The 20238-nt window shown below is 36.8% G+C and overlaps 2 protein-coding genes across 2 annotated transcripts in view; one reads left to right on the forward strand and one right to left on the reverse strand.

Moving 5' to 3' along the window:
* POLR3G (RNA polymerase III subunit G) overlaps positions 1 to 20238 on the reverse strand; it is a 102197-nt gene that overhangs the window by 41928 nt on the left and 40031 nt on the right. The window lies entirely within an intron of this gene.
* On the forward strand, positions 166 to 17324 carry MBLAC2 (metallo-beta-lactamase domain containing 2). Its single transcript, XM_060635380.3, has 2 exons — positions 166 to 1079; positions 14038 to 17324. Exons 1-2 carry the CDS (start codon positions 626 to 628, stop codon positions 14421 to 14423), a joined length of 840 nt encoding a protein of 279 aa, XP_060491363.1. The 5' UTR covers positions 166 to 625; the 3' UTR covers positions 14424 to 17324.

Raw genomic sequence — 20238 nt, forward strand, 5'->3', positions numbered from 1 at the left:
ACCTCTAGAGAAACGCGCTCCGCCCTCCACGCGGGCTCAGAGCCTTGTTCCGATCCCCAACAGTTAGCCCCGCCCACTCTCTCTCTAGGCCCCGCCCCCCTGGGCAAGGAGCTTTTTAGCCCTTGGCAGGCGCCGTACTTCTCCATCCGGTTTGGCCTGACTCTTTCGGCGCTGGCTGGAAGTGCGCTTGCCGGAGCGCAGTGGGTGGGAGGACCTGGCACCTCCCCTGGCCTCTGCAGTCAGACCCCCGGGGTGAAGAGCGATTCCTTCTGGGTCTCCAGTCTGCTGCAGTGCCCCTGCGTTAACGCTCCTTTGTGCTGCAGTACTGAAGCCGAGATTACTCCAGCGCCTAGGCGCGGGCAAAGCAGCCGCCACTCCCTGCAGACCTGGCTGGAGGGTGCGTGCAGACTCTCCAGGCCGCGACTCGGCGCGTCCTTCCTCCTAGTTCTCCCCCACCTCACCCCCCAAACCCGCACCTCCCGAATCCCCCGCCCTCTCCGCGCTCTGCCCCTCCTCCCTTGCTGCGGGCTGACCGCTCCACACCGCCGCAGCGCCTCGCGTCTGGACAGCTGGCAGGAGGCACACACCCTTACACCCACTCGGCCAGACCGCACCCCTGCCCAGCATGTCCGCGCTGGAGTGGTACGCCCACAAGTCCCTGGGCGACGGCATCTTTTGGATTCAGGAACGCTTCTATGAGTCGGGCAACCGCGCCAACATCTGGCTGGTGCGTGGTTCCGAGCAGGATGTGGTGATCGATACGGGCCTGGGGCTGCGCAGCCTCCCGGAGTACCTGTACTCCTCCGGCCTCTTGCAGGATCACGGGGCCAAAGAGGACGCGGCGTGCCGGCCACTGCTGGCAGTGGCCACACACGTGCACTTCGACCACTCCGGCGGCCTCTACCAGTTCGACCGGGTGGCCGTGCATCACGCCGAGGCCGAGGCGCTGGCTCGCGGGGACAACTTTGAGACCGTGACCTGGCTGTCCGACAGTGAGGTGGTGCGGGCGCCCAGCCCGGGCTGGAGGGCCAGGCAGTTCCGAGTGCAGGCGGTGCAGCCCACTCTCATCCTGCAGGATGGTAATGGGCCCTCACGGGCGCGCGCTCTCTTTAAGGGAAGGGATTGGGAAAAACTGTTCGAGGGATGCATGTTGCAGACGTGCGTGGCTGTAAACTGGTTTGTTTTGTCACATCGCAGAAACACCACTACTGTTTCTCCCTTCCCTGAGTAAACGCCTACTCGATCTGAGCCAAGGCCCTCGAAGCCTTCCTTACCACAGACCAGTTCTGGCACTGTGTGGCAAAGCCAAGTACTCAAATGAAAGCCGGCCCCACCCCCTAGTCAGATTCCTGTGTAAGGTATAGTAGTAACACTACAGAGGCTTGTGACTAGGGATTTTACATTCTTTTCCTGAACACTTGCCAGATTTCCAGGCGCTTTTATAGCGAAAAGACTTTTAAGGAATGAGTCCTCACCGAGTGCATGACAGGCTCTATGCTTTTGAGAACAGCTGACTTCATCCGCTCTCTGTCGGCGTCACCACTGGATATGAACAATTCCCACCTGTAGGTTTAGAAAGCCATTAGGGAGCAGTGGTTCTTATCTACTTGTGCATCCTTATCTTCCAGATAGATTTCTGTTCTTGATGTTGCCTCATTAGAGAAAAAGCTTGATAGTGAACATAAAAAGTAGAGAATGTGAGTCTTAACATTATGACAGATACATGGTCTGGTTTAAAGCAAGGCCTGAGAAAGATTAATGAGGTTATTTCCGGTGATGGTGAAGTATACCGACTAATGCATGGGTAGCCTTGGGCCTCTGGCTCTGTAAAAGAAAGGATGGGGATCAGAGAGAAACTAATGGAATAAAATACAACAGAGTAGGGTCCCAGCCCTCTCAACGCCAAGCAGGCACTTAAATAATTGAGTTAATTAGCCACAATACAATATTTGTATATTAAATTTCCTTTTTTCTTTTTAGAATATTTTTGTTGATTTCATTTTATCTTCACAACATATTTGAAGTGAGGTGGCTGACCCCTAATTAAATGGCTTGCCTAGAGTCCAGAGAGCAAGATAGTGACAAAAGCTAGGATTTGAACCAAGGCACAATAGATCAACGCATGCAGATCATAAATTCTATCCCATAAATATATTGTAATTATAAGTAGGATATGAAACCCCCTTCTCTCATTTTTATCTTGAAACCATTTTAATTGCCAATTTAATTTATTAAAACATTCCTCTAGGAGATAGAAAAATCCTGTTGCTGCAGTACAATAAGCTTACTTTATGAAGGACCAATATGACAAATGATTAAATATTTTACAAAAATCAGTTTATCTTATAGATGAGATCTTGAGCACTTGAAATATAAAAAATAGAAAGCAAGATTCCATACCTCACATCCCACCCACAAAGCCTCTTCATTAAAATTTCAAATCTAAAGATTAAAAAAAAAGAGACTGATTTAGATGGGAGTCTTATATCATCTGACAATTTAAGATGAAAGAAAAGTACATTTACAGTATTCTTTGTATTTCTTGATAAAAGTGATACTTTTTAGAGTTAGGATTTCCATGTAGTTGATGGGTATTAAGATTAAATTAATTGTGGCACTGAGACCAAAAAATGTTTAAATTAGTATTTAAAATACATTACAGTTGTCTGAATGAATAAATTACTTCTGATTTATTCACTTTTCCTTCTGTGCCAACAATAGGAAATCAATGGTGAAAGAACGATAAGAATTATTGTTTTATAGATGAAGAGTTCAAGCAGGCCTGAATTATCATGCCTGAGATCACATAGCCAGTTTGGAAAAGAGCTGAGACTAGAATCCAGGTTTCCTAAATCCCAGTTTATGATAGAATTATAGCATTTTGGAAATACAGGGGGCCTGCAAGCTATCTGTGTGGTGCTTTAAGCCTTTGAAGGTGTGAAAAAAAAAAAAAAGCTTAATATTTACCAAACACTTAAAGCTGAGAATATTGTGTTATATCAAAAGTTGTTTTTCATTAGAAGCAGAATGCCTCATCCTCTCAAGTAGTATCTAATTTTCTCTTTTCTCAGGAATATTAATTTCCTTTCTCTTCTGAATAATGTGGCCAGCTGACTTGCTGTTATCATAATCCAGATGGCTGGAAGGAGATATAAAATATTTATATGAAAAATTCATACATGGTTACACATATACATGATGAGCCCATATCTGAACAGCATACAGCTGTTGCTTTGGTTAGAACATAAGGAGCCTGAAGTCATTAGTTTATTACATTTCATTTAGTGAATTGATGATCACCTGTCATGAGGAAGCATAAATCTGTGCTGTATGACTAACCCAAAAACTAACTTGCAAAGGAGGGTCAGGGAGAGATCATCATTTATCATCTTTGATGGAAAAATAACTCCCCCTATGAATAGTGAAATAGTATCCTCCTATAAGAAGATAGATAAACCCTATAGTACCTTCTATAGTACTATTCTTAATATAGTACCATATGTCTTTTTATCTATTTTCCACAATAGTCAAATGATATGAAGTGGAGACATTTTGACCCCTTATATATGTTTAATTAATTTGCCCAGTCATCAAGATAATTACACAGTTATGACAGGCAGACTTAAGTCACTTGGGGAGGTTAAAAACGAAAAATAGACCCTAGAAAGGTAGCAGACTGAAAACTACTCCATCCGAAACCTAAGCCTGTAATAAAAGGACCTTGGTTTGTCTGTTTTAAGTATAAATCCATATTGAACTATTTTGAATGCTGATGTAAATGTAATGACTGAGTCAGCAGTTTTATCATCTGCCAGCAATGGGAAATCAAGAGCCAATCCAGTTTGCACTGTAGGAGCTTTAAAAGGCTCGGGAATTAGCAGTAGATGGTATCTTAGTGGGGGCAAAGGAAAGATAAATAGTAAAATAAGTAGAATTGGTTGAAAGCCATTTAAGAAGCTGTGAAAACTCTGGAATGTCCATGCACTTAGTTTGTTCTCTGGGGAGAATAAAGCAGAGGAGTGTTGATTAAGGGATGCCAAGTACTACTGAGCTCAGCATTCAGTATGGAAAATAGGAGGAATGTGTGTGTGTGTGTGTGTGTGTGTGTGTGTGTGTGCGTGTGTGTGCGCGCGCGCGCGTGCTCGCGTGCTCGTGCGTGCAGGCGTATAAGGAAGAAAGAGTGAGAGAATGTATGTGTGTATGTGTATGTATGTTCCTTGTTAGTTTCAAGAAGGATGAGAGCCAGGTCTTTACTCCGCCAAGTAGCAAACTGGAAGAATCTTACCTGGTTAATGTGACCAGCCCTAGAGGAAAAACTAAGATGCTGATCCCTAAGCAATCTTTGGCTTCGTCTGTCTACAGCACAGCCTTGATCATTAAGCCAATGCATGTGCTTCAAGCAGCCTTTTCACCCCCCCCCCCCATTCTCAAATAGGCAACCAAGCATTATGAAAAATCCTAGAAAATGGTCTAACACGAGATCAAATACTAAAACAAATAGCATAAAGCAACTTGAGAGGGGAAGACAATCATTAATAGCATCAGGGGATAACAGAAGCTATTGCATTCAACGTATTCAAGAGACATTAGGATGCTTTAAAAATAAGCAACAGAACAGAATGCACATGCACACACACACACACACGCACAGACACACACACACACACACATGAGTTCTTGAAATTTAAAATGATAGAAGTTTCTTAGTAGAAGAACTGAAGATAAAGTTGAAAAACTTAAAAAAAAAGGAGAAGAAAGGTAAAATGAAAACGAGAAGAGAACCAGTAGAGGACCCATTTGGAAAATTCAACACTGGAATAATAGAAGCACAGATAGAGTAGAGAAAATGGAAGAAAAGAAAGGATAATAGCGATAATTCAAGAAAATATCCCACAATTAAGAGATGTAAAATTTCAGATTAAAAGAGCCCACAGAGTTCCTAGCGTGATGAATGAAAACACATCCAACCCAAGGCACATTATTGTAAAATTTCAGAATACTGGAAGCAAGTTTCCAGAAATTAAAATGTCATCTATACAGATCATAATGGCTTTAGAGCTAGAAAAGAAGAGCTATGCCTTATTTGAATAAAATTTATTTCCAACTCAGAATTTTACATCCATTTCACTAACAATCAGGTTATCAAAAAAGATTGCTGTTACTTAGAAAGTTGCCAAGATATAATTTTATCCTATTTACTCCCTTCAAAATAAGGAAGTAAAGCAAGAGGAAGATATGGAATACAGGAAACAGGAGATCAAATACAAGAAAAAGTTGAAAGGAAACATCAGGATGATGGCAAAAATGACGTTCTGACAATGATACTATGCCAGGCATAAAGAGCTCCACACTGGAGCAGTTAAATCGTTACTCTTTTGGACAGGAAATATATACAAGAGTGGTGTTGGTAAGTGGAGAGTGAGGGGTAAAGAGAGCTAAAGATTCTTATATTTTATAGTGGAAGTCAACAAAATCTAAAATTTAAAAACCAAGAAATGGTAATATGTGAATGAAATCAGTATAGTATATCTAATTAGTAAATCAAGAAATGAAATATAAAAAAATTTTAGAGATAAATATATGTAGTAGAGGCAGCTACCGGAAGAAATAGCTAAAATTGTTAAAAAGTGGTTGATACTTGGTAGCAGGATTGGAGCTAGAGTCAGAATGGGGCAAATAACTTTTTCTTACATTTTAAGCCCTTCTGAAATATTTTGAGATGTGTACATATGTTTCTTTGATTAAAAAATGAAATAAAAATATGGGGTTACCAAGATGGGAAAGGGTATTTGGGAAGCCAAGAAAGGTCTAGTATGGTTGGAATCTAATGACAACTGGGTCAGGGTGAGGGCTTGGAAGCATAGGGTGTGTGTGTGTGTATTATATGCTTTTCTATGTGGTATTTATTTATATATGGATATATGTCATAGGCAATTTTGAGTCTTGTAGGAGAGGTCTTATTGAAATTCTACAAGTGAGCATTATAAGCATAGGGGAGGCATTTACAAAGCTATAAGGTATTGGAAGAATCTAATACTCACCCATTATGGCCTTATCAACTGCTTACAGTTGGTATCCATTTTGATAGGTGGGCACTCACAACTTATCTGTTGCTAAATACTTTGAATACCACCTGGATATAACCAAAGATCAATAAGACTCTATCCCTGCATTGGTAATTATCCACAGCTTCTCCTTTTTTTTTTTTTTTTTTTTTTTTTTTTTTTTAGGATTCAACTTCCTTCACTTCCTTCCTTCCTCCTTTCCTTTCTATACACTTATGAAAAAATGGGTCTCCAACAGCTCTATTATTAAACCAACCTGGCTATAATTTCTTTACCTTACCTGCCAGTCATACGGTAAATGACAGTAGTTTGTGATTCTCAGAGGCACTTTAATTCTGGAACAATTATATTGTAAAGGAGTCTGGCCCGTTAAGACTGGAATGCAGAGAAAGCTGGGAGTGTCTGATTCCATCTTAACATTCTTACTGGGATTCACGACAAGACTAGGACAATCCCTGCTCCCACTCTTGGCCTCACTGATCTGTTTTGTATTACTATATATATTTTTTCTTAAGTTTCTACAAATGCAATCATATATGGTCTTTGTGTCTGTCTTTTTCATTTGGAATGGTGTTTTGGAGATTCGTCCATGTTGTATCTCTTATTCATTCCTTTCTATTGCTGAGAAATAATCCATTTATGGTTATAACATATTTTATATCCTCACCTATTGAAGGAAATTTGAATCTTTCTAGTTTGAGGCCGTAATTAATAATGCTGTCATGAACATTTGCAAGTAAGTCTTGTGTGGATGCATGTTTTCCTTTCCCTTGGTAGATACCTAGGAATGGAATTCCGGGATCTTATGGTAGTGGATGTTAATTTTTAAGAAAGTGCCTGTTTTCCAAAGTAGTTATTCGATTTTATATTCCCAAATGCAATGGATAAGACTTCCAGTTTCTTCAGCTCTTTGTCTACACTTGCTTTTGTCAGTCCTTTTGATTGTAGCCATTCTAGTGAGTGTGTAGTGGTATTTCATTGTGGTTTAGCATCTCCCTAATAACTAATGATGGTGAGCATATTTTCAGGTACTTATTTGCTAGTCAAGTGGCTTCTTTGTTAAAGGATCTATTAAAATCTTTTTTCCTTTTTATTTATTTAAAAAAAATTTTTTTAAGTGTATTTATTTTGAGAGAGAGAGAAGGGCAGAGAGAGAGAGGGAGAGAGAGAATCCCAAGCAGGCTCTGCAATGGCAGCACAGAGCCCAATGTGGGGCTTGAACTCAGGAACCATGAGATCATGACCTGAGCAGAAACCAAGAGTCAGACACTTAACTGACTAAGCCAACCAGGCACCCCTTCTATTTGTTTTCTAGAAACTTTCACATTTAGGTTTATGATCCATTTTGAGTTAGTTTTTGTTCATATTGTGCAGTGATGGTTGAAAGGTTCTTTTCTGCTTATTTGGATATGGATATCCAAAGTGTCCCAGTCCATTTAGTTGAGAAGAGTATCTTTTTGCCCACTGAATTATCTTGGTTGACACCATTTGTCAAATCTCCTTTTGGACTCTATTCCAAGGTATAAAAACACCTTTCAGTATAAAGATATACATTTTTCTTAAGTATTTCATTCTTTTTGATACTATTGTGAACAAAATGGCTTTTTAAATTCACTTTATGATGTTCATTGCTAATATATAGAAATACAATTTATTTTTGTATTCTGATCTTGTACCCTTGACATTGCTAAACTTGCTTTTTTAATTCTCTAGCTTTCCCCCACATTTCTTAGGTTTTTCTACAAATAAGATCTTGTTATCTGTGAATAAAGACAGATTTACTTCTCTTCCATTCTCTGTGACTGTACTCTCTTTTTCTTGGCTTACTCCCTTGGCTAAAATCTTTAGTGTGATGTTAAATAGAAATGGTTAAGAGTAAACTTCCTTGCCTTCCTTCCATCTTAGGAGGAAAGCACTTAAGTGTTTCTATTCAGTGGTAAGTTAGCTGTAGGTTTTTCATAGATGCCCTTAATCAAGTTGACGACCTTCCCTCTACTCCTAGTTTGCTGAAAGTTTTTACCACCAGTAAGGTTTGGATTTTGTCATATGCTTTTTCTTCACCTATTGAGATGTTCATATGACTTTTCCCCTTTATTTTACTAATATAATATAGTTTGTTACCTGATTTTCAGAAGTCAAACCAAATTTATATTTCTGGGATAAACCCCATTTGGTCATTATCCTATTTATAAATTGTTGTATTTAGTTTGCCAATATTGATAAGGATTGATAAGGATTTTTGAGACTACTTTCGTTAGGAATATTGGTTTGTAGTTTCCTTTTTTTTTTAGTTTATTTATTTTGAGAGAGAGAGAGACAGAGTGAGTGGAGGAGGGGCAGAGAGGGGAGGGAGAGAGAGAATCTCTTAATTCACAAAACTGAGATCATGGCCTGAGCTGAAACCAAGAGTCCAACGCTTAACTTATTGAGCCATCCAGGCACCCCTGTAGTTTTATTTTTTTTTTTACATTGCCTTTGTCGGGCTTTAATTAGGGTAAAATTGAATTAGGAAGCTTTTCTTCTTCTTCTATATTCTGAAAGTCTATATAGATACTTTCCCTGTCTTGAGTGACTGACAGAAACCATCTTTGAGCCTGGACTTTTCTTTGTGGGGAGATTTAAATTATTAATCAATTTCTTTGCTTGATAGGTCTACATAGATTTTCTTTTTCTTCTTCAATCACTTTTGGTAATTTGTCTCTTTCTAAGAATTTGTTTATTTCAACTAAGTTGTCAAATTTGTTGTTCATAATATTCCCTTATCCTCCTTTTCATTTCCTTAGGGTCTATAGTGATATTCCTTCTTTCATTCCTGATTTTTGCAATTTATGTTTTCTCTAATTTTTTTGTCTAGCCAGTGGAGTTTATCATTTTTGTTGCTCTTTTCAATGAGCCACCTATTAGTTTCTTTTATTTTTTTCTATTGGTATTTGTTTCTTATTTCATTTATTTCTGCTCTGGCCTTTATTTATTCCTTAACATTTTGTATTTGATTTGCTTCTTTTCCTAACTTCTTAAGATAGAAACTTTGATTTTAAACAGTTAATCCTTTACAAATAAGCATTTAAAGCAATAATTTTTTTTCTAAGTATTGTGTTACCAGCAGCCGATTAGGTGTGATATATTTTGTTTTTATTTTCATTCAGTTCAAGATATTTTTTAATATAATTTATTGTCAAATTAGCTAATATACAGAGTGTAAAGTGTGCTGTTGGTTTTTGGGTTAGATTCCCATGCTTCATTGCTTACATACAACACCCAGTGCTCATCCCAACAAGTGCCCTCCTTAATGCCCATCACCCATTTTCCCCTCTCCCCCACCGTCCCATCCACCCTTAGTTTGTTCTCTGTATTTAAGAGTCTCTTATGGGTTGCCTCCCTTCCTCTCTGTTTATAACTATTTTTTTTCCCTTTCCTTTCCCCCATGGTCTTCTGTTAAGTTTCTCAAGATCCACATATGAGTGAAAACATGTGATATCTGTCCTTCTCTGCCTGACTTATTTCACTTAGCATTATGCTCTCCAGTTCCAGCCATGTTGCTACAAAGGGCCAGATTTCATTCTTCCTCATTGCCAAGTAGTATTCCATTATACATATAAACCACATCTTCTTTATCCATTCATCAGTTGATGGACGTTTAGGCTTTTTATATAATTTGGCTATTATTGAAAGTGCTGCTATAAACATTAGGGTACATGTGCCCCTTATGAATCAGCACTTCTGTATCCCTTGGATAAATTCCTAGTAGTGCTATTGCTGGGTCGTAGGGTAATTCTACTTTTAGCTTTTTGAGGAACCTCCACACTGTTTTTCAGAGCAGCTGTACCAGTTTGCATTCCCACCAACAGTGCAAGAAGGTTCCTGTTTCTCCACATCCTCGCCAGCATCTGTAGTTTCCTGAGTTGTTCATTTTAGCCACTCTGACCAATGTGAGGTGGTATCTCAGTGTGGTTTTGATTGGTATTTCCCTGATCATGAATAATGTTGAGCATAATTTCATGTGCCTGTTGGCCATCTGGATGTCTTCTTTGGATAAGTGTCTATTCGTGTCTTCTGCCCATTTCGTCACTGGATTCTTTGTTTTTCTGGTGTGGAGTTTGGTAAGTTATAGATTTGGGATACTACCCTTGATTTGGTATGTCACTTGCAAATATCTTTTCCCATTCCATCGGTTGCTTTTTAGTTTTGTTGATTGTTTCCTTTGCAGTACAGAAGCTTTTTATCTTGATGAGGTCCCAATAGTTCATTTTTGGTTTTAATTCCCTTGCCTTTGGAGATGTGTTGAGCAAGAAATTGCTGTGGCTGAGGTCAAAGAAGTTTTTGCATGCTTTCTCCTCGAGGGTTTTGATGGTTTCCTGCCTCACATTTAGGTCTTTCATCCATTTTGAGCTTATTTTTGTATATGGGCAAGAAAGTGGTCTAGTTTTATTCTTCTGCATGTTGCTGTCCAGTTCTCCCAGCACCATTTGCTAAAGAGACTTTCTTTTTTCCATTGGATACTCTTTCCTACTTTGTCAAAGATTAATTGAGCATACATTTGTGGGTCCAATTCTGGAATGTCTATTCTATTCCATTGGTCTCTGTGTCTGTTTTTGTGCCAATACCATACTGTTGATGATTACAGCTTTGTAGTAGAGGCTAACGTCTGGGATTGTGAGGTGTCCCACTTTGGTTTTCTTCTTCAATATTACCTTGGCTATTCGGGGTCTTTTGTGGTTCCATACAAATTTTAGTGTTTTTTCTAGCTTTGAGAAGAATGCCAGTGCAATTTTGATTGAGATTGCATTGAATGTGTAGATTGCTTTGGGTGGTATTGACATTTTAACAATATTTATTCTTCCAATCCATGAGCATGGAATGTCTTTCAGTTTCTTTGTATCTTCTTCAATTTCCTTCATAAGTTTTCTATAATTTTCAGCATCCAGATCTTTTTTACCTCTTTGGTTAGGTTTATTCCTAGGTATTTTATGGTTCTTGCTGCAATTGTAAATGGGATCAGTTTCTTTATTTCTCTTTCTGTTGCTTAATTATTGGTGTATAAAAATGCAACAGATTTCTGTGCATTGATTTTGTACCCTGAGACTTTGCTGAATTCATGTATCAGTTCTAGCAATCTTTTGGTGGAGTCTTTCTGGTTTTCCATGTATCATGTCGTCTGTGAAAAATGAAAGTTTGGTTTCTTCTTTGCCAATTTTGATGCCTTTGATTTCCTTTTGTTGTTGGATTGCTGATGCTAGCACTTCCAACACTATTTAAACAACAGTGGTGAGAGTGGACATCCCTGTCGTGTTCCTGATCTCAGGGGGAAAGCTCTCAGTTTTTCCCTGTTAAGGATAATATTAGCTGTGGGCTTTTCATATATGGCTTTTACGATGTTTAAGTGTATTCCTTCTATCACAACTTTCTTGACAGTTTTTATTAAGAAAGGATACTGTGTTTTGTCAAATGATTTTTTTGCATCTGTTGACAGGATCATATGGTTCATATCCTTTCTTTTATTAATGTGATGTATCACATTGATTTGCGAATATTGAACCAGCCCTGCAGCCCAGGAATGAATCCCACTTGATCATGGTGAATAATTCTTTTTTATATGCTGTTGAATTCGATTTGCTAGTATCTTATTGAGGATTTTTGCATCCATGTTCATCAGGGATATTGACCTGTAATTCTTTTTTGTGGGGTCTCTGTCTGGTTTGGGAATCAAGGTAGTGCTGGCTTCATAGAATGAGTCTGGAAATTTTCCTTCCATTTCTCTTTTTTGGAACAGCTTGAGAAGGATAGGTATTAACTCTGCTTTAAATGTCTGGTACAATTCCCCAGGGAAGCCATCTGGCCCAAGACTCTTCTTTGTTGGGAGATTTTTGATAACTGATTCCATTTCTTCACTAGTTATGGGTCTGTTCAAATTTTCTATTCTTTCCTGCTTGAGTTTTGGTAGTGCGTGGGTGTCTAGGAATTTGTCCATTTCTTCCAGGTTGTCCAGTTTGTTGGCATATAATTTTTCATAGTATTCTCTGATAATTAGTTCGAGAGATTTTCTAATCTCCTGTGATTTCATCTTTGATCCCTAAGTTAGGTAGAAGTGTGATGCTTACTTTGTGTATATTTGGATATTTCCCATATTTATTTTTGTTATTAATTTCTAATTTAATTATGTTATAGTCAAAGAACATATTTTTATAATTTTATTCCTTTCATATTTACTGAGACTTGCTTTATGGCTGTGTAGCCTGGTGAATATTCCATGTGCAATTAAAACGAATGTGTACTTTACTGTTTTAAGATAAAGTGTTGTATAAATGTCACTTAGGTTAAGTTGTTTGATAGTGTTGTTCAGGTCTTCTGTATTCTTACTGATTTTCTATCTACTTGTATTACAGATTATTCAGAGAGGAATATTTTAATCTCTAAGCATAATCAGTTAATTGTTTATTCTTAATTCTGTCAGTTTTTACTGAAACTTTTTTCATGAATCTTTAGTGTCTGTTTTAGGTACATGTATAATTTTTTAGTATGTTGACTTAATGTATATCCTAATAAAATGTACCTCTTTTCTCTACTAATAGTCCTTATTTTGTCTAATATTAATATAGCCACTCTAGTTCTCTTACTAATATTTATATTGCATAACTTTTTCAACCTCTGTTTGTCTTATATCTTATAGTTCCTCTCTTGTAGACTACATATGTATCCTGCTTTTTAAATCTAGTTTGACAATGTCTGCCTTATCCCATTCATATTCAATGTAATTATTGATATAGTTGAATTTAGGTCTGCCATTCTGTTATTTGTTTTCTATGCCTCATTTCTTTTTTTTTGTTAAAAAAAAAATTTTTTTTTAGCGTTTATTTTTTTTGAGACAGAGAGAGACAAAGCATGAACGGGGGAGGGTCAGAGAGAGGGAGACACAGAATCTGAAACAGGCTCCTGGCTCTGAGCTGTTAGCACAGAGCCTGACGTGGGGCTCGAACTCACGGACCGCGAGATCATGACCTGGGCCGAAGTCGGCCGCTTAACCGACTCAGCCACCCAGGCGCCCCTGTCTCATTTCTTATTTAGCTCTCTTTTCCACTTTCATTGTCTTTTAGGTTTCACAAATTCCTATTATTACACTGTTTTTATTCCCCATTAACTTTTTAACTCTATGTCTTTGATTTTTTCTGTGTATATGTGTTTGAACTAAACATAACAATATGTAAACCAGTGATTTACTTAAGTTAGTAAAACCAGTGATTTAAAACCAGTGAAACAGTAATTTTGCATTTATACCTCAATTTCCTCTCACTATCAAATAACTGGGAAGAGTGTGAGATTTTACCTGATTTGCAAATTAGCCTGCCAGGGTTTAATAGATTCTGGCAGGAGACTAAAGATAATTTATTACTCATAGCAACAACAATAGCCAGAGCATGATCATTTGTACTGATTCTTCAAGGCTTAATTTTCACAGGGTGACAAAAGAAGGGGCAAAATATAGAGTAGCATTCATGAATCGTGTCATCAGGATACTGGTACCAAGGATGTACTAAAAAATAAAAGTGTTGTGGTCAAATAAGTTTGAGAAATGGTATAACCCTATCTCCCTTGTGTATATCTACAATGTACATTACTATATTAAAAAGTTCTCAGAAGCCTTGCAGAAAAAAAGCTACTTAACTTTCTTTGAAGAAATGTTTCCAAATTATTTGACTACAGAATCTTTTCTTTTATGTATCATAACAACCTGAAAAAATAGTGTTCCACATAATTCACTTTGACAAACACTGGTTAAGCAAACAATAGAAATGAAATATATGCAAATTATTTTTAAATCACCATTAAGAAATACTGTATTTTTGAAATAACAGTAAAATAAGTGTTATCCTTCCCGACCTTTTTGAAAACATTTAATGTTCTTTTCTTTTATTCTTTAAGTGATTGAAGTCAAGTATACAACATGTTTATCTGTAAATTCTGTTTCCATTTGTAGGGGATGTGATCAACCTTGGTGACAGACAGCTCACTGTTATGCACATGCCTGGTCACTCCAGGGGCAGTATTTGCTTACATGACAAAGACCGAAAGATTCTCTTCAGTGGAGACGTCGTGTATGATGGATCACTGATTGACTGGCTTCCATACAGCAGGATAAGTGACTATGTTGGAACCTGTGAACGTCTGATAGAATTAGTGGACAGAGGTCTGGTAGAGAAGGTGCTTCCTGGGCATTTCAATACCTTTGGTGCTGAAAGGCTTTTTCGATTGGCTTCTAACTATATTTCAAAAGCTGGCATATGTCACAAAGTTTCTACTTTTGCCATGCGATCTCTTGCAAGTTTAGCCTTACGTGTAACAAATTCTAGGACCTCACCCTAGTATCTACACTGATAACCTATTTTGATTAATTCTGTAAATTCAATTCATTTTGTGCTGTTTAAAATGAGTAATAGTGAGCATTTCAAGAAATGCTTTATTAGAGAAAAAAAAAAGGTTGAGAATGAGTAAGCCCAAAAAGGAAGCTCTTCATTAAAAATTTTTCTTTCTTTCAAATAAGAAATCATTTAAATAAGCTTATAATTTGCCAAGCTGTCATCTTGTAATATTTGTCATCTTGTAATATCCAGAAACAACATAGAAATATATGGGGAAGTAAGGAGGCATAGTAACAGAAAGAACTATCATCCTTACTTCCCATTTCTCTTATTTTATTTCCTAGATGACCTAGAAAAAGAGGCATAAAGTTTTATGTTTATACTCCAAACTTGATATTTTAATATATTATTTAAAGATAAAGGTTCTTGAGTTTAAAATACATTAGAACTCAATACAAACATATAAATTAATATTTAGAATGACAGCTAAAACAATCCATTGGTATAGCACAGAATTTTTATGCTTCATTTATTTATTCTTAATGTAATTAGAGCGTATTATATGCTGTGTAATTTTACTTACAAAGAGTACAATGAATTTTGTTTTGTTGCAAAGCTTTAAATATAAATTGCAGAGTGCTTCAGTCAAAAGCTACCACACAGTGTTGTTTGTTATTATGTGCGTGTAATATTTTCAATCATAAAAATGAAATTCAAATGTCTGTAATATAATTACAAATTGTCAGATTTCTCAAAAGGACACTGTCAGGGAAATTTGAAAATATACACATTGAAAATAATTTTTTATTATATCCTATTTTAATATTAACAGCTATTATAAACAAAATTTTTCTTGTTAAATAGCAGCTTCAGTATATGTGTCATATTTTATAATACCACAACAACTATAGAGATCTACGACATTCTGATATGAATCATTCTTTTACTTATCATAACATGCATATGTACCATGGAAGGCTTTTCAGATTAACTGCAAAATGTGCATTAGATATTGACTTAGAGTGAATTGCCTTTTTTATCCTGATTCACAACACCTATTCCTGTTCAGTATTCTTTGTCTTGAATGAAAAGAACTCTACATTTATAAAGTTATAGGAAAGGTTAGCCCACTATTTTAGTGAAATGTTTTGGTTTGGTGCTCTTTATAATTTATTAAAAAGCCTTTTGGAATATTTCATAAAGGTTTTTTAAGCAGTTTTGTCACTGCCTTTTTATTATTGACATGTCCAAAACCAAACTGAGATAGCTTTGGAAATCAGATTGTTTAGTATTAAGAAAGTTTAGCAACTTTGATATCTGAAAAATTATAAAATTTTTCCACCCTTAACCCCCCCAGGTTTTTTAGTCTTTTTTTAATTCAACACCCACACACATATCCCACATTCATACACACAGTCACATACATACATGCACAGTATTGTGCTAAACACTGTGGAAGCTTAAAAAGTCAAAGAGATGGAATCTTAGCTAGAAGGCAAACAAAACATGAATAATAATATATGTAGGTTGAAGCTAATACAAATTACACATGAGTATCAGGGACAAACATGGAGGGGTGTGGAGTTTGGTTAGGAAGAGATTCCTGGAGGAGGGGTTTTTCAGTCATATTTGGAAAGATGATTTGTTAGGTGGTCAGGGTAGGGGACAAAAAGATCCAAGAACGGGGATGGAAGCATTGCTATCCTAAGTAGGCTATTCCTTGTGACAATTTAAATTTAATTTTCAGGAATCTTAGATCCTCCAAATACCAAGTATTTAGCATGAGACAGGTGGGTTTGTGATGGTGTATATGAGTCATCTTCAGTGACAGACAAGCTGTCCTGCCACATGCCATCAAAGGAATCTACTCATATAAGGCTGTAGGTTTCAGTTGATATGCAGCATGAAGAGTATAGATTTGGTTCAGGGCAACTACAATCACTTAATGAGCCTTAAATATAGCCATTATTTTTATATCAGTAGCACAAAAGAAAACCAAAAGTCCTTAACCATTGACCATTTTATCATACCTTAGGACTTAAAAAAAAAAATCAGGGTATAGTAGGCACTAAGTTTTACTGAGAAATATTTGAACCTGATGAAGGCTTTCTTTATTTCTTAAAAGTACAATTTTTCAAAACATGTTAGTTTTATTTTTAAATCTCCAACTTTTTTTTGTTTTTCAAATTATACAAACACATAAGACTGTGATAGTTTGCTTTTGCTTCAGTGTGAATAAATTGGGGAAAGGATCTGTCATCCATTTAGTGCTCATGCTATGCATTTTAAAATATGCATTATTCAGTTTAATCCTGGCCCCAGTGCCAAGAAGTAATTGACCAGCCAAACACAACAAAACTTTGGACAAAGCTGGTAATTGAACACAGGTCTGTCTTCCTCCCAAACTGTGCTCTTTCTCTTATATCTGCACAATAACATAAAATTGGCAAAGTGTATTTTTACTTTCCCAGATGCCACATGTGCCAAGAGTAAATCAAGTGATGTTAAGCCTAATAATAGCATATTTTAAAAGAAGCTTTAAAAAATATATTTTCACCCTGACAGTGACCCGTATTGTAACTTATGATTTTTGGAAATAATAGTATGTAAGTATAATTCAGAGTTGTCAAATGTAAGACATTTAGAAATAATTTTTATTTGTATTGTTAATAACTGAATCTTTGGAAACTCATTTTCCTTATTTGGTGTTTCCTTTTAACTAAGAAGTCTAAAACAAACAAAAATCTTGTGTTATTCTGATATAGTTGAGTAAATGATTATGTGTAGTTGTTCTTATATGAATAGTAATATGATTGTGACATGTACACATTGTCTTCTTATAATTTTCAGATAAGTGTAAGTAAAAATTTGTGTGATAAATATTAAAGTGGACATTTTATTTCAATCTCTAGTTGGTATTTTTTTCTAACAGCAAATTCCTATTTAATTTCTTATAAATATTCCCTATGTGAAGTACAGTTTTGAAAATGTGTAATAAATAAGACATCAAATCCATGGACAAGAATGGAGAATCCAGAAAATGCCCATATAAATTTTTGGTAGTTATAAATATTGCATTTTAAATCAATGGATAAAAGATGAGTTATTTGGTATTTATTCTAATTGTTGATGTGAGAAAAAAGGTCCCTGACAATATAAAAATAAATTCCAAATGGATTAAAGACCTAAATTTGAAAAATGGAAACACATGTGTATTGAAATTTTAAATCATGTTTAAGACATTAGGATAGGGAAGATCTTTATATAGGAAAAAAAAAAAAAAGCAAAATCATCAGAATTTAAAATGTCCTAGAATTCAGATGCCATAAAGTTAAAATGATAAATTAGAAGAAAATATTCACAAATTGTGTAACAGCAAAATTTTTTTAAACAACCAAAAAGAATGCCTACAGATCAATAAGAAAAAGGTAAACTGCTGTAAGGGTGGGAACACCTTTCTTCTCCTGTCTGAGGTCCTGTGGCTGGGCCCAAGGATTACATTTACAAAAGACAAAAGGAGCATATAAATTTTATTTGTTATTAAAATTTTTATGTGGATGAGGAAGCTTTTATGTATAAGAAATGAAAACCCAAAGAAGTGGATTGGCATGAGACTTTACATATCATTTTAACAAAGAACAATAAATTGTGGAGACTGACCAGGCAGGAGAAGAGTGTTTGGACTAAGGTTAGTAAACTGTGGGAAAATGACTAGGAAATAGATGAGGAAAACTAATGAAAGACCAGGGTTATTCTAGCTGGTTTGTTCATATAGAGTAATCTTGGTGTCAACTCTCTGTTTCCAGTGATAAAAATGTTCCAGTCTTCCTGATATAAGGAGGACACTTTTCTCATGGGAAATTTAATGCCCTGTTTTAGGTAGAAAGGGAACCCTTACCATATTTGTTTTTTCTCACTTGCCTCAGGTCAATCAGTATGCCAAAGTGGTATATTTTGAGGTGTCATGTTCTAATATCCTTTACTACTTATTACAAAAATGGGTAAATTATATGAGCAGCTTATTCACAGAAGATGAAACACAAAGGCCATTAAACATTCAGAATTATGCTGAACCTCAGTAGTAATCCGGGAAATGCAAGTTTAAATAATAAGATAGTTTACTCTAAAACAGGGAAATTTAAGAATATGAAGTATTAGTATAAGGGTAAGTGGATATTTTCATGCTGTGCTGCTAAAAGTGTAGAGTGCTTCCAGCCATTTATGGGGTGGGAGGGTGCAATTTTGGGCTGTGATTTGGCGCATTCTGATTTTGGGTTAAGAATGATAGACTGAGCATGTAGCTTTACCTCTGCTCCTTTCTGAAATTCAGTGAAATGACGGGAAAATCATTTTTTAATGGCACAAACTTACAAGACCAAAAATGGTAAAGGAGACAACAGCATCATTCTGTCCCTGAAAGGCTGATAGATGAATGAAAACTAATTTGGTAAACCCAAGAAAGCCGCAAACAGGAATGAGGAAAGCCAAGAAACAATCATCACAACACAACCCTCCCCCCCCCCCCGCCCCCCAACCACCACCAACTGCCCCACAAAAGGCTTAGAAATTGATAGCACCAGGTACCTCTAGGAGTCGTGGTAAAGGTCTTTTTTATTTAAATCCCTCCCTAACTACACTACTAAGTAATTCCACCCCCCCAACTCAAGGATGATTGGAAGTTATTTTAGATTTAGCATGAAGTTAAGTAATCTTTAGCTTTAGTGCCTAGTACTTGCATAGGCCCCTTCCAAGGCCTGAGAGGGGCCTAAGAAATGTGTTCAGATGATCATTTTTTGGCTTTAATTTGTAAAACTAAATTATTTTTTATTCTTTCTCTCAAAGCCCCCAAAGTGCATGCTTCAGGTCCCACAAGAGTATAATCTGCTCCTGTCTATAGGATTGTTATGCAGAGACAGTAAAGCAGAATCTCTATTCAGAGGATACTGGACCTTGGGTCCTATTTTGAAAAGAAAGGGATTTAGGAACGGGTTTTCTTTTTTCTGTTTTTGTTATCTTTTTTTTTTTTTTAATGTTTATTTAGTTTTGAGAGAGAGAGGCAAAGTGTGAGCACAGGAGGAGCAGAGAGAGAGGGAGACACAGAATCCAAAGCAGGCTCCAGACTCTGAGCTAGCACAAAGTCCAACACAGGGCTCAAACCTGTGAACCATGAGATCATGACCTGAGCTGAAGTCAGAGGCTTAATGGACTGAGCCACCCAGGCACCCCTTGCACCCCTTAGCAAAGGTTTATGTACAGTGAAAGTTTGTATACTTAAAGTCCACACTTGCAGAGTCCTCCAACCTAGTTCAAAGAATGTTGGCAGTTATGACAAATCTATCCTCCAGGCAAGATCCTTTTCTTAGAAATTTGACACCTGAAAGACCTGATGATACTGACTCTGGGGTCCCCAAAGAAAGGGCCCAGTGAAATCATCTTACAATGTAGTGTGCAACCACAGGGCCTCCCTTCCTTGCCTCTCTTGCACATAGATTTCTAAAGTGTACTACTCTTAAGTTTTAATATATACACCAAAGCCAGCATCTTGTGGAAAAAACAAAAGAATAGATGGAAATAAGTGGAAAAACCACTTCAAACGTAAGACAATTTACCAAAATAGCAATATATGAAATTAACATTAAAAACCTAGAGTCTTCACCAAAGAAGACATACAGATGGCAAATGAGTAACCAAGATATCCTTCAATAGGTAAATGGATAAACTGTGGTAGATGTAGACAATGGAATATTATTCAGTGCTAAAAAGACATGATCTATCGGGGTGTGTGGGTGGCTCATTTGGTTAATTGGCCGACTTCAGCT

The sequence above is a fragment of the Panthera onca genome, chromosome A1 (genome assembly GCF_046562875.1).
Source record: "Panthera onca isolate mPanOnc1 chromosome A1, mPanOnc1 haplotype 2, whole genome shotgun sequence".
Classification (NCBI taxonomy): Eukaryota; Metazoa; Chordata; class Mammalia; order Carnivora; family Felidae; genus Panthera; species Panthera onca.